At 41.3% G+C, this 12,570-nt stretch overlaps 1 protein-coding gene across 1 annotated transcript; it reads left to right on the forward strand.

Moving 5' to 3' along the window:
• Positions 1–381: 381 nt before the first annotated feature.
• SEM1 (SEM1 26S proteasome subunit) lies at positions 382–9,541 on the forward strand. Its single transcript, XM_074943365.1, has 3 exons — positions 382–569; positions 7,060–7,153; positions 9,387–9,541. Exons 1-3 carry the CDS (start codon positions 494–496, stop codon positions 9,427–9,429), a joined length of 213 nt encoding a protein of 70 aa, XP_074799466.1. The 5' UTR covers positions 382–493; the 3' UTR covers positions 9,430–9,541.
• Positions 9,542–12,570: the final 3,029 nt, after the last annotated feature.

A 12,570-nucleotide genomic window follows, 5' to 3' on the forward strand; every position in this document is an offset into this window, starting at 1 on the left:
GTGAGAGAAGAGGGAGGAGGAGGACGAGGGTCTGGCAGTGCGGGGGGGCGGAGGGGTGAGAGAAGAGGGAGGGAGGACGGACGGACGAGGGGCGGGCCGAGGGGTGAGAGAAGAGGGAGGACGGACGAGGGGCTCGTAGTGCGGGGGGGGGCGGAGGGGTGAGAGAAGAGGGAGGGAGGGAGGAGGACGAGGGCTGGAGAGGTGAGAGAAGAGGAAGGGAGGGAGGAGGACGAGGGGCTGGCAGTGCGGGAGTGAAGAGAAGGCGGCCAAAGCGCCCTAGGGCGAAGTCTCTAGTGGTGTATTTGGGTGGGGGGGGGAGTCGGTGATTCGGGCTAGCCGCCTGACTCGCCGACTCCGTTATTACGCATGCGCAGTTTCTATCATTGATTCCGCCAGCATCCCGTCATGCCCCACGGAGCAGTTGAGACGTAGCCTCCCAGGCCGCCCGGACGCTAGAGCGGCAGCACCAGCAGCCAGGCCGAGACGGCTGATCATGTCCGAGAAGAAGCAGCCCGTGGACCTGGGGCTCCTGGAGGAGGATGACGAGTTCGAGGAGTTCCCGGCGGAAGGTGACCACGGTGTCCCGAGGGCTGCCCTGCCCCGGGTGGGGATGCGGCGGCCTGGGCCGGCGGGCGCTGGGGTTGGGCTGTGGCTGGGGAGGTCGACGTGGCTGGGCTGTGTGAGCGGCGGCGGCGGGGGGGGGCCGCGGCTCCCCGCCTGGGCAGTTGGCTCTGACCTTCCCCCAGCTGCCGGCTGTTAGCGAGGGCTGGGGAGAGCTCTCCCCTCCCTGTGTCGCCGAGCCGGGCCTATGGACCCCGCTGGCACGGGCTGGGGCTTTGGTCGCCTTTCATGTGGGCTGCCCCCTTCACCATGTCGAGCCATGTGCAGTCAGGGGGCTATTCCTGTAGCACCGTGTGCGGGTCGAGCAGCTGGCATCTCCCGCTGAGAGCCTTTCCACAGCCTACGGCTTTCCGCGCGACGTGGAGACGTCCAGCTGCAGCAAAAAAGAAAAAGAAAAAAACAACAGCCTGTTATTGGCTAACTTCTTAACTAGAATAATTCTCTGTGAACTCGGGCTGGTCTGCCTGCCATGCTTAGAGGCCAGTTTATTCTGCCAAATCCTAAACCACTGTCACAATACTGTCTGTGTATGTTAAACTCTGAAAAACTAATTTTTGCTTATGAATATTTTAAGTTTGTTAGGGAATAAGGCAAGACACACCTGTCGTGCTTGCAGCTGTATTTGGCGAAAGGCATTCCAGAGTCTGCACTTGCATTTTCTCTAATCAGAAAGGGTGGACATCAGGGTCAATTTATAGTTAATAAACTTCGTTGCTGAAGAAATTCATCAACATTCCAAATCGTCAGAGATCCTTATGGCTACAACAGAGATATGAAGAACATAGGGAAAGGGGGGAAATAATATATTAGTAGTTAACTTACAGTTGTTGTGAAAAAATGGGCATTTTTTCACAGAGGCAAAAATTGGAGTAATTCAGCAGTCATTCCCCCCCCCCACACACACACACACACACAGAGCAGGTACCTAACAATTTAGAAGCAAGTGATGTAATGATTAGTTTTTCTCCATATTTGTAATCTAGTGTATAATAGATGCAAAGTAAATCTTTCATTAAAAAGGTATCTTTCTCATTCCTGCACACAAGTCACAAGCTAGGGCACTATAACCTTTCATTTTTTTATTTAAGTTTTTGCTAAATTGCCCTTGTATACCTAAACTAATTTGTTTCATGTTGCTGGACTTCATTAGAACTGCTTGATTTTGCCATCATGCACAAAATGATTAATAACAAATACTAAGAAACAGTTCCTAATTCCAGACAAACCAGATTAATAAGTGAGGAAGGGAATGAGGCATGTAAAATGAGGTAATGTGGGAGGGTAATAAAAGGACTCAATTACAGTAGTGGATAGTAGCTTTATCTTAAAGACTAAATCTTGACACACAAACTCTACTGCTTTTTTGATCATTACAAAGCTAGTGAATAAAGGCAATACATGTCCTTTCTGGATTTTACTAACACATTTTATATGTGCAGAGAAACAATTATAAATAAGGAACTTTCCTTTACAGTCTTATAAATAAAAATGTCCTGCCCTAGATTTAATCTCGGAAGACTTCAGAATAGGGCATTATTGTCAATTTCCTTTAAGCCCTTAAAAGTTTTAGTGGTAAAAGGGATGGCTTGTATTAGTGAATGAAGGGAATTGCTGATGGGGTAGATCAGTGTTTCTTAAACTGGGGTCCATGAGGGTACTCCAAGGGGTTCACAGGCCCTGCTGATCAACTCCTCCTCTTCCTCCCTCCCAGTGCCTCCTGCACACCGGGGAACAGCTCTTCTGTGGTGTGCAGGAGGTGCTGGGAGGGAGGAGGAGGAGCAGGGATGGGGCGCTCTCGGGGGAGGGGGGTGGAATTATGTCCGGGGCCGCTGTCCCCACTGATCAACTCCTCCCTCTCCTGTCCGAGGTTCTCTGCTCGGTGACCCCATCCGGTTCCCTCCGTCTGACCCTTTGATTGAGGGGAGGAGCGAGAGGCCCCAGCCCCAGCCGTTTGCCGCTGTGGATACCATCATCACTGTCACCTAGGAGGGGTCCTATCACACGTGGGTGTACGTCCCCCCCACCCCTAAACCGTCACCCCGCAGCCGTGCCCATCTTGTCGGGCACGCTCAAAGAGGGATAATCGGTGACACTGGGCGTGGCACTAGGTAACTCGAGGGGGTGGAAGACCATGAGTGTCGAGGAAGGCCCCCCCCCCCCCCCCAAGCTCTAGGCCACCAGGTAACTCAGGAGGGTGGAAGACCACGAGTGTCGAGGAAGCCCCCCCGCTCTGGGCCCAGGCTAGCCTGAACACTTCTCCCTCCTGAAGGCTGCTGTGTTATACCTTGTGTTTGCTTTTGTTTTGTTGCATAGTTTTGCTTTATCCTTTTTGGTGATTCCTTGTAAGTGTCACACAAATAAAATTCTTTTCTGCTTTAAAAAAAAAAAACACTCCTCCCTCTCCCTCCCAGTACCTCCTGCATACCAGGAAACAGCTGTTCAGCGGCATACAGGAGGCGCTGGGAGGGAAGGGGAGGAGCAGGGATGGGGTACGCAACATGAAACAAATTAGTTCAGGTACACAGGGACAGGGTGCGCTTGGGGGAGGGGCGGGGAAGAGGAGGGGCAAGGGTGGAGGAGTGGCAGGAATGGGATTTCTAGGGAAGGGGTGGAGTGGGGGCAGGGCCAAGAGCTGAACGGGGGACTTGGGGATCCACAAAATTTTTTAAATCAGAAAGGGAGCCCTCAGGTTACTAAAGATTAAGAACCGCTGTAGATCATGGTGGGTAGGGATGTTCACAGTGTTTGCGATGCTATCTTATCTTAATTGTCCTTGACATAACTTTGAGATCCAGATGTGTCAAATATAGTATTTCCAGTTAGAAAGAGAAACAGGTTATTGTAATTGTTGTATTAACTGGTTAGATGAACTGAGAAGATCACAGGAGGCTTGTTTAGAAAACACACATGGGAGGCGAAAAGGCTTCTTACTACTTGATCTTCCCCTCCCCCATTAAGTGTGAATTAAATGACTCGGGAGGGTGGGGAATCTATGCACTATAAATATTGAATTGGACAAATATGGCCACTAAAAATGAATGTTTCAGATTTTTTTTCTAAAAGTCTCAAACCACACCCTCACACAGGGAGAAAACTAGGATTTGGTGGACCTTTCTGAATAGTAGAGTTTTCCTATACCTCTGCAATAACCTCAACTGACCTTCCTTGAAATCCTCTTTAACTGCCTCAGTAGAAAAAGAACCAGATATCAGAACCTGGCTCTGATATATTTGAGAAAATAATGTAATGGAAAAATCAAAACATCTCAAATGTCAGAATGAGGGTGGTTATTTGGGCACCTCATTGTCCTTCTTAGATTATGGTAATATACCTATAAACCAAATGAGGTGAAATCCTCTGACTGAATGTGGATATACTGTTTGTTAAACATCCTAAGTTTTAAGAAATTCTGAAAATGTTTCATACAGGAAATTAGTATTTTTATCAAAAAAGTAACTCCAGACTCTCCTACAGTTTGTGATTGAAGTTTCATGTAGATGTTAACTATTGAAATACATTTTAAAAATCATTCTTTATATATTATGTGTCTGCTGATTAAGCACTAAAGGCTTGTTGATGTAGCTTGCAAAAAAAAAAAAAAAAAAAACCCAACTTATAAAGCAATCATTAAACCCTCCAATAAGATATTGGTGCTGAGATATCATAAAGAACGTTCAGAATTACTATTTGAGTGTTTTCTTTTCTTATTGCTTAATGAAAAATAATTGGATAAATATTAGATTATAAAAACTTTTACTAAAATTATCTCAAACTGTTAATCTTCCAAGTTATACTACTTGTCTATGCAGCCGTACATGTTGTTAGAGTTCTGTTATGTCTGATACTCTTTCCCTGACCTAGGGAAATTAGGTAATGCAAACTTGTGTTAAAGCATAACAAAAATTACATTACATAAGCATTCTTTACTTCTTTAATTCCTACTTCAACTCAGTTACTTAAAAATTTGGTATAATTATTTCTTGAATCTGAAACAGATGTTTTCAATCTTTATGGAGCGTTTCATTTCAAGTTTAGTATGATATGATGTATGGTATAATATGAATTGGTCACTTTTGACTTCTGTGATCCTTTTTAGTGGTATAAAATCATATGGCTTTTGGTATTGTAGAGCTGAGTACAAAAACCTATTTTGTCTTCATTTTTGAAGTATGGAACACACCACGCTGTGATCAGAATATTAAAATACATTTCTAAGACTCCCATCACGACTAGTTTGTCAAAATAGATTTTGTAACTTTAGTTTATAGTAATAATACTTAATGGTAGTCAACTCTCAAAAACATTTTTGATACTTCCAAATCCCAGATAATGCTATATCATTTTTTACTTTTATCCAGTCACAGGCATAGAATGTAACTGGAATAATAACTTCAATACACAAGCCTAGTATATAGTGTCAACATACAAATAGTTTAAAGTCTTGTAGCTACAGGAATAAGAGCATAATTTAGGCTTTTTTTTTTTATCACTTTCATCTGTTTTTCACCCACTTTAATGTGGAAGACATCTTAGCCCCACTTCTTGAAGCATGATGCGGGTTTTCATGAATAAAGAAGTGTCAGTCTGCCTGACAACTATCCTTTTATGGTTGAACCTCTCAGAGCCATTGTGCCTGATTGTATCATCTCAAATCATTTGAGACTCTTGTCACCAATTAATGTAATGCATGAATTCTGGGTCAATTTTTACCTTATAAAAGCAAATTTTTATTTGTTGTGGAATGAGTATGTCTTTGAAGTATAAATACAGTAAATGAAATAGTTGATATAGTACTGTTTTATAGTCTTTGTAAGAACATTAAATTTGAATGTTAAATGCACTGTGTAAATAAACATGAAGTTTATTGTAAGTAGTGCTGAATTAAGGCCCTTGTAACTCAGTTTAATTGTTTGTGAATTGAATGTGACTATCCTAGTGAAAAGGACAATAGAGTAATTAGTTATTCCTTTTGCATTATTATTAGTAGTAGTATTACTGTAGCCCCTAGGAGCCCTATTAATGGACCAGGACCGCATTGTGCTAGGCACTGTACAAATACAGTATAAAGATGGTCCTTGGCTCAAGGGGTTTCTCTTCTCTTCCCACCCCTTTTTTTCTTTCTCTAGTTTCTGCAGGGTCTCCAGCCTAGCCCTTCCACACACAAAGTATCCATTCTGTGGCTTGTGAAGCTAAATCTTAGTCGCTTATCTTCGGCAGCAAATTCTTTTACATGTGTGGCTGGCTAGGAATGGATAATTCTATTCCTGTGGTTCTCAAATTTTTCCATACTGTGACCACTTGTTACAATAGGAAAAAGTTTCAGGACCTCCCTTTCCCCTATACTCATAAAGAGAGAAAGGGTGGTTGCAACCCACCTGGATCTGTTTGTGACCCTCCCACAGTCAGTTTCCTTTTGTTATTGACTTATATGTACAGTACTACTCTGGTGGTTGCTGGAAAGCTTTGGTTTTTCTGGGTTGGTAGAAAACTGATTGTAAATTATGGTGGGACGCAGCACCATTCAAAACCATTTGGTGGTTGGGGAGGAGCACTACAATGTTCTCACATTTAAAACTGATATTGCCAGGTAATCTTATAAATCTGTACTATGGATGCCAAATACCAAAAATATATTCCCTACCATGAGCTTTTCTGGTGCTCCAGGAGAACTTACTTCACATGCAGTGCTTTGCTACTTTTCTGTATTAATAAGAGGACCAAAAACAGTTTCCATGTTGCAATACTGGGACAAAGCTTGCAGTTTACATTTCTGATTTATCTTTACTTCTGCAGCTGTAGAAAAACACAAAACTGCCTATATGAAAAATAGAACTGGTAGCTTTAAAGGTGAGAGGAAGGGTTAAAAATAATGTGAAGCTACTTATTGTATAGCTATAGTTGCATACCCTTCTTGTTTTAGTTACTTGTAATTTCAGTATTTTCCATAAGAAGAAATGGAAGGTCTAAGCGGATTGAGTAAAGGAGTTTTTTTGAGTCTTCTTGACAATAAAAGCACTCAACATTTAAAATTAATATTTTCATGCAACCCTGAGTTTCATGCAAACTTTCTAAAAGTCTTTAGATGTATTAATGGAAACCAGGTAACATGTTACCTTCTATATTTGTGCTGTCTTGTTACAGATCTTCTATGAGTGATCTTTTTTTAATTAATATCCTAATTATGAATAAATAATCCTAGAATCCAGAACATTAAGCTTATAGCTATTTATAAAGTTGTATTAGATTATAATTCAAGAAGTTATGGTGTTAAATAGCATCTTGTAATGATTTTATTCTTCTAAACACTTTAACATGATCAGAACTTTTTTTTTATAAACATAGAGGAAATGTTTGGTGTTGATGACATTTCAGTGTATCTAATGGCACCAAAGCAGTACAACATAAAATATTTAGACTTTGTCTGTTTTCTGTCCTTAGACTGGGCTGGTTTAGATGAAGATGAAGATGCACATGTCTGGGAAGACAATTGGGATGATGACAATGTAGAAGATGACTTCTCCAATCAGTTAAGGTAATCTTGGAGTTTAATTTACAGTTAGAAGTTGAACAGAAAACTTTCAGTCTATAGTTTTTAGTTGGGTGGAACCTGTGACTTTAAAAAATGTTCAGTTTAAAAAAAATTTTGAAAGAAAAAGTGAGCAAATCTCTGCTTTACTGCCCCAAAGAGTTTTTTAAAAGCAGCATTTGCTGTCATAACCCAACAAGCCTTACTACTGGTGACCAGCCTCTGTACTTTAGTGTCAATGCTATAAACACTGAAATAACTCTGTTACCTCTCAGTATGTGTGATGATTAGAGTGGGGCAGGAAACAGCTTTCACATCCTGTAAAATTTTTCAGGATTTCAAAAACTTTCCATCCTGAACTGAGAAACCTTTCCAGACAAAAGACTTGTCAATACTGATACATTCCCACAAAAAGTTTCCTTGTAGTGAGGAGTTGTCTTCCAGCAAAGAGCGATTAAGTGAAGCAATCCCAGCCAGTTCTAGTGGCAGTCATAGACTTTATTACAGGGGGAAGAATTACCAAAGTAAATTTTTAAAATCAAAAAATATCTATGGATAGGAGCTGAGCACTTCTAATCCAGTTGTTTAACCCTCCTTTCTGCAGGTCACTTTTAGTTTCAGTTAATCTTTTACTGATGCCTAACTATAATTTAAGGAGTTTGAATCATCAGTACAAACTTGTGCTTTATCACTAATCCCTCCATACATTGTCCACGTAATGAAATATCTGTAATGTCGCCTGATTTGAGACAGTTATTGGACTGACTCCCTTGTTTTAGACACAAGGTTAAGGTGACCCTCAGGTAGTGGGTATCAAAGTAAATCCTGTTTGTGTAATTGCTTATTGTCAAGTTGAAAGATAGTTTCAAGTTAATTGCAGGTCTTAAATATATTACCACTCTAAAGACAGTGTGTGTCAACAGTATTACAGGAGTCCTCAAAGTGTGGCAGAAAATTCTGTATGAGAAGGTTCAATACATGACACTTTGGACTGTGAAAACTATACCTTAATTACATTTTATAGTAAAGAATTCATAATCTGTCCTCATCTCTGTATTTAAATTAAAGACTCCAGTCTGAGGTTGGAACAGCATTCCTCTACCACAATCCGTGGGCTATCCCTGTTATGTTTAATCCATCCTGAAATACAACTGGCTTGAGTGTCCTAAAATTAATCTTACATTTTAGTAATGAAAATCCATCCTTGCTTCTGGATTGGATCAAAAAAGATAACCTCCTTATCTAAACTATCACAATTATTCATCAGTCAAAACAAGTTAGATGGAAGTTATGCCTGTTTAAGAACTGCAGAATCAGAACTTTTGTGTTCATTTGGACTCTGATTCAAAGTATAAACACACACCTAATTTTAAGCATGTATAATCCTATTAAAGTCAGTGGGAATACATACAAGATTAAGGACCTTTTATATATTAGGGCCCAAGTCTTGTATTAATGAGGAGGAATCAGAGATACCATACTGATGAGTGCAGTGTCAAAACTTGTTTAAGTTTTTACTTTGTAAAAAGAATTTTAGCTTTGTTCCTAGATGATTGGCCGCCTTTTTAAATAAATAAATAAAAATCTGTGCTAGTAAGAGAGTTAATTTGCACAAGACTTCCTTATGCACAAGTTACCCATGTGAAATCTGTGTACTGCATTATCATTTCTAATGAAGTTTTATTGACTTAAAAATGGGGTGAAAGAAAGCACCTCCTTGATTTAATCAATAAGTAGTGAGGACCATAATTAAACAAGCCTTTGAATTTTTATCTGGGGTTCATATCCATGTTGAAAAGAGTGACTAAGCTGAAATCTAGAAGGAATGTAAAGCAAGTGAGGCAAAAATGTGCATTATTACACTTTTTATTTGTCCTTTTATATCAAAAGTGACAGTAGCATATTAATAAAAGGAGTACTTGTGGCACCTTAGAGACTAACAAATTTATTTGAGTATAAGCTTTCATGAGCTACAGCTGTAGCTACAGGTGTAGCTCACAAAAGCTTATGCTCAAATAAATTTGTTAGTCTCTAAGGTGCCACAAGTACTCCTTTTATTTTTGCGGATACAGACTAACACGGCTGCTACTCTGAAAGTAGCATATTAGTATTCAGTGTTTTCTTACCAGATAATATTTAGGTTCTTGATTAACATTTGTTGTGGTTTAAAGAGGTTTTCAAATATCTGCCAGTATTTTATTGTGCCTCAATCATACTTCTGGTTCTTGTTTTTATACAGAGCTGAACTAGAAAAACATGGATACAAGATGGAGACCTCCTAGTTCTCAGTGAAGATGGAGTAATCTAAAATTGAACTGTAGATTGAATTCTTGAAAAAAGAAGACAGGCTGGGACATGAGATGATACATTCAATCCATTATCAGTTTGCATTGATTTATTTTGGTTTTGTATAAATAATAAAAATTTTAATCTAAACCCTTTTATATATCCAGCATTTTTTCAGCTTCTGTTTTATTGATGAGATATTTTTTAAAAAAATCAATCCTTATGTGGCTTGTGCAGCTGTGTTCATGGTTTCTTATATAATGTTGCTGATGATCTTTAAATAGCTGAAGCCTGTCCCGTTAAAATCAATAGGAACAAAATAAGCATCAGTAAGAACAGAATTGAAAAATAGCAGACCTTTTGTCTTGGGTAGATATAGACAAGATGCAAATGCAAGAAGGAAATGCAATTAAAATTTCTGTTATATTCCAACAAAATGTGACTAAAATATATGAAAGCAATGTGTGTGGGCACAGGGAATGAATACAGGATAGATTAACAAATATTAATCTGTTAAAATATTTTAAGGTTGATTTAAAAACATGTAATTTTTCTTTAGTTAATATGCTAGTGAGAACTAGTTTGATAGCCCTGCAAGATAAAGGCCTCTGCTAATCTAGAGGTAAGAACAACACAGGAAGCCAAAGTGCACACTCCTCCAGCCCTGTTAGAGAGAGGACTTTTCTAGAGATCCTGCGAAGCAGTGACTTTGAAAAAGATTTGGGATCAAGGTGGATAATCAGCAGGACATGAACTCCCAGTGTGATACAGTAGCCAAAAGGGCTAATGTGGTCCTTGGCTGCGTAAATTGGGGAATCTTGAGTAGTAGTGAAGAAGTTATTTTACCTCTTGGTCACTGGTTTGACCTGCCGCTAGAATACTGTCTCCAGTTCTGGTACAACAATTAAGAAGGATGTTGATAAATTGGAGAGGGTTCAGAAAAGAGTTATGAAAATGATTAAAGGATTAGAAAACCTGCCTATAGTAATAGACTCAAGAAGCTCAATCTGTTTAGTTTAACAAAAAGGAAGTAAAAGAGTGCCTTGATCACAGTCTATAAGTAGCTACATGGGAAACAGATATTTGATATTGGCCTCGTCAGTGTAGCAGACAAGGGTTTAGCAGGATCCAGTGGCTGGAAATTGAAGCTAGATAAAATCAGATTTTGAAATAAGGCATAGATTAAGTGAGGACAATTAACTATTAGAACTGTTACCAAGAATCATGGATTCTCAATCACTGGCCATTTTTAAATCAAGATTCGATCTTTTTCTTAGAGATGCTCTAGGAATTATTTTGGGGAAGTTCTACAGCCTGCATTGTACAGGAGGTCAGACTAGATTAGAGGTCACCAACTGGTCGATCACGATCGACTGGTCGATCTTGGAGACTCTCCCAGTCAATCGCGATCTCCAGATGCTAAAAATCTGGCAGTGTAGCTAAGGCAGGCTCCCTGCCTGTCCCGGCCCTACGCCGCTCCTGGAAACGGCCAGCACACCCCAAAGGCCGGGGGCGGGGGGTGGGAAAGGCCTCCACGCTGCTTCTGCCTGCAAGCACAGCTCCCCTTGGCTGGGAACCGCACAAGGGAAGTGTCACCCGGTGGGAGCCCACATCGCTAACCCTGAGCCCCCTCCCGGGCCAGCACCCCAAACCCCCTCCCACATCTCAGCCCCTGCTCCAACCCTGAGCCCCTTGCCCAGAGCCAGCACCCCATGACCTGTCCTGCACCCCAAGCCCCTCACCCCCTCCCGGAGCCAGCACCCTGTACCCTCTCCTGCACCTCAATACTTTGCCCCCTCCTGCACCCAAACTCCAAGAGCTTGCACGCCTCACCCCATCCTGCACCCCAACCCCCTGCCCCAGGCTCACCCCAGAGCCCCCCCCCACTCCAAGCCCCTTGGCCCCCACCCAGAGCCTGCACCCTCTGCTGAACCCCTGCCCCAGCCTGGTGAAAGTGAATGAGGGTGGGGGGGAGTGAGCAAGGGAAGGGGGATGGAGTGGGTGGGGCCTCGGCCAAGGGGCAGGGTAGATCCTGGGTTGCACTTGTATTCAAAAAGTGATCTTGTGCATAAAAAGGTTGGAGACCACTGGAATAGATCACAATTGTGCTTTCTGGCCTTGGAATATATGACTCTAATTTCTGAGAGGGATATTTGGTTTTTATGTGTATGTATTCTTGGGAATATCTGTTGCAATTGGTAACAGTTTGCCAATTATGGCAGTTTGCCCACACCACACAAACCTGTCTATTAAGAACTGAATTGAAACTATCAAGTCACTAGACGTAGGCCAGCAAATAGTGGTCACTACTGACTTGGTTCATGTTTGAACCAGAAATGTGGAGGTGAAAATTTCATAGCCAATTAGTAATCCCATGAGTCATCCCTGTATGATCAACTGATGAGGTCTCACTGAAGTGTATGTAGAAGACATAAGGAGGGGGAGTACTGGAAGCTGTAAGGGGCACGATTACAAATGTAGTAGTGTTTAGTCTGTTTGAGGAGCATAATTCTCATTTCCAAAAGGAATTTAGGCTCCTCTGGCAGTCAATGGGATTTAGCCTCAGGCGCCTAAAACACTTTTGAAAATGATAATTATGCTTCTAAATCAGTTAGGCATTGCATTGCTGAGTACAGCAATGCTGAAATGCCCTTAAAAATCCAGGCCTTTGTTTTCATACATGAAGGGCAGTGTGTAACTACAGTACATGTTTGAACTCTTGGAATCAATAATACCTTGACATCAAAGTTAGCGGCAGAAAGTGATAATGTGCCATATGTAAAACTTGCTTTGTAAGTTCAAAACATCATATGGTCCAAAACCTGCTAATATTGGCCTTACAGACAGTGGAGATTGCAGGGTTAGCAAGGTAATAAATGGGATTGCTGTAATGTTAGTATGAAAAAAAACACTTTCCTTTGCCTTTTTTATCTAAGTCATCTCAAATATCCAATGTCATAAGTGGATAAACTTACTAATGCCAGTTGCTAGGGAGACACTAGGACAGACATGTTTGAGTAGTCCAGGGGGTGGTGTGCTGGTACTTTATCCCAACCAAGACTCAGAATGTTGGTCTACAGACAATAGATCTGTAAGGGGAGCTGCCCTCTGGACAAGTCAGTGGTTCTGCAAGATGT

Source organism: Natator depressus, chromosome 2 (genome assembly GCF_965152275.1).
Source record: "Natator depressus isolate rNatDep1 chromosome 2, rNatDep2.hap1, whole genome shotgun sequence".
In the NCBI taxonomy this organism is placed as follows: Eukaryota; Metazoa; Chordata; order Testudines; family Cheloniidae; genus Natator; species Natator depressus.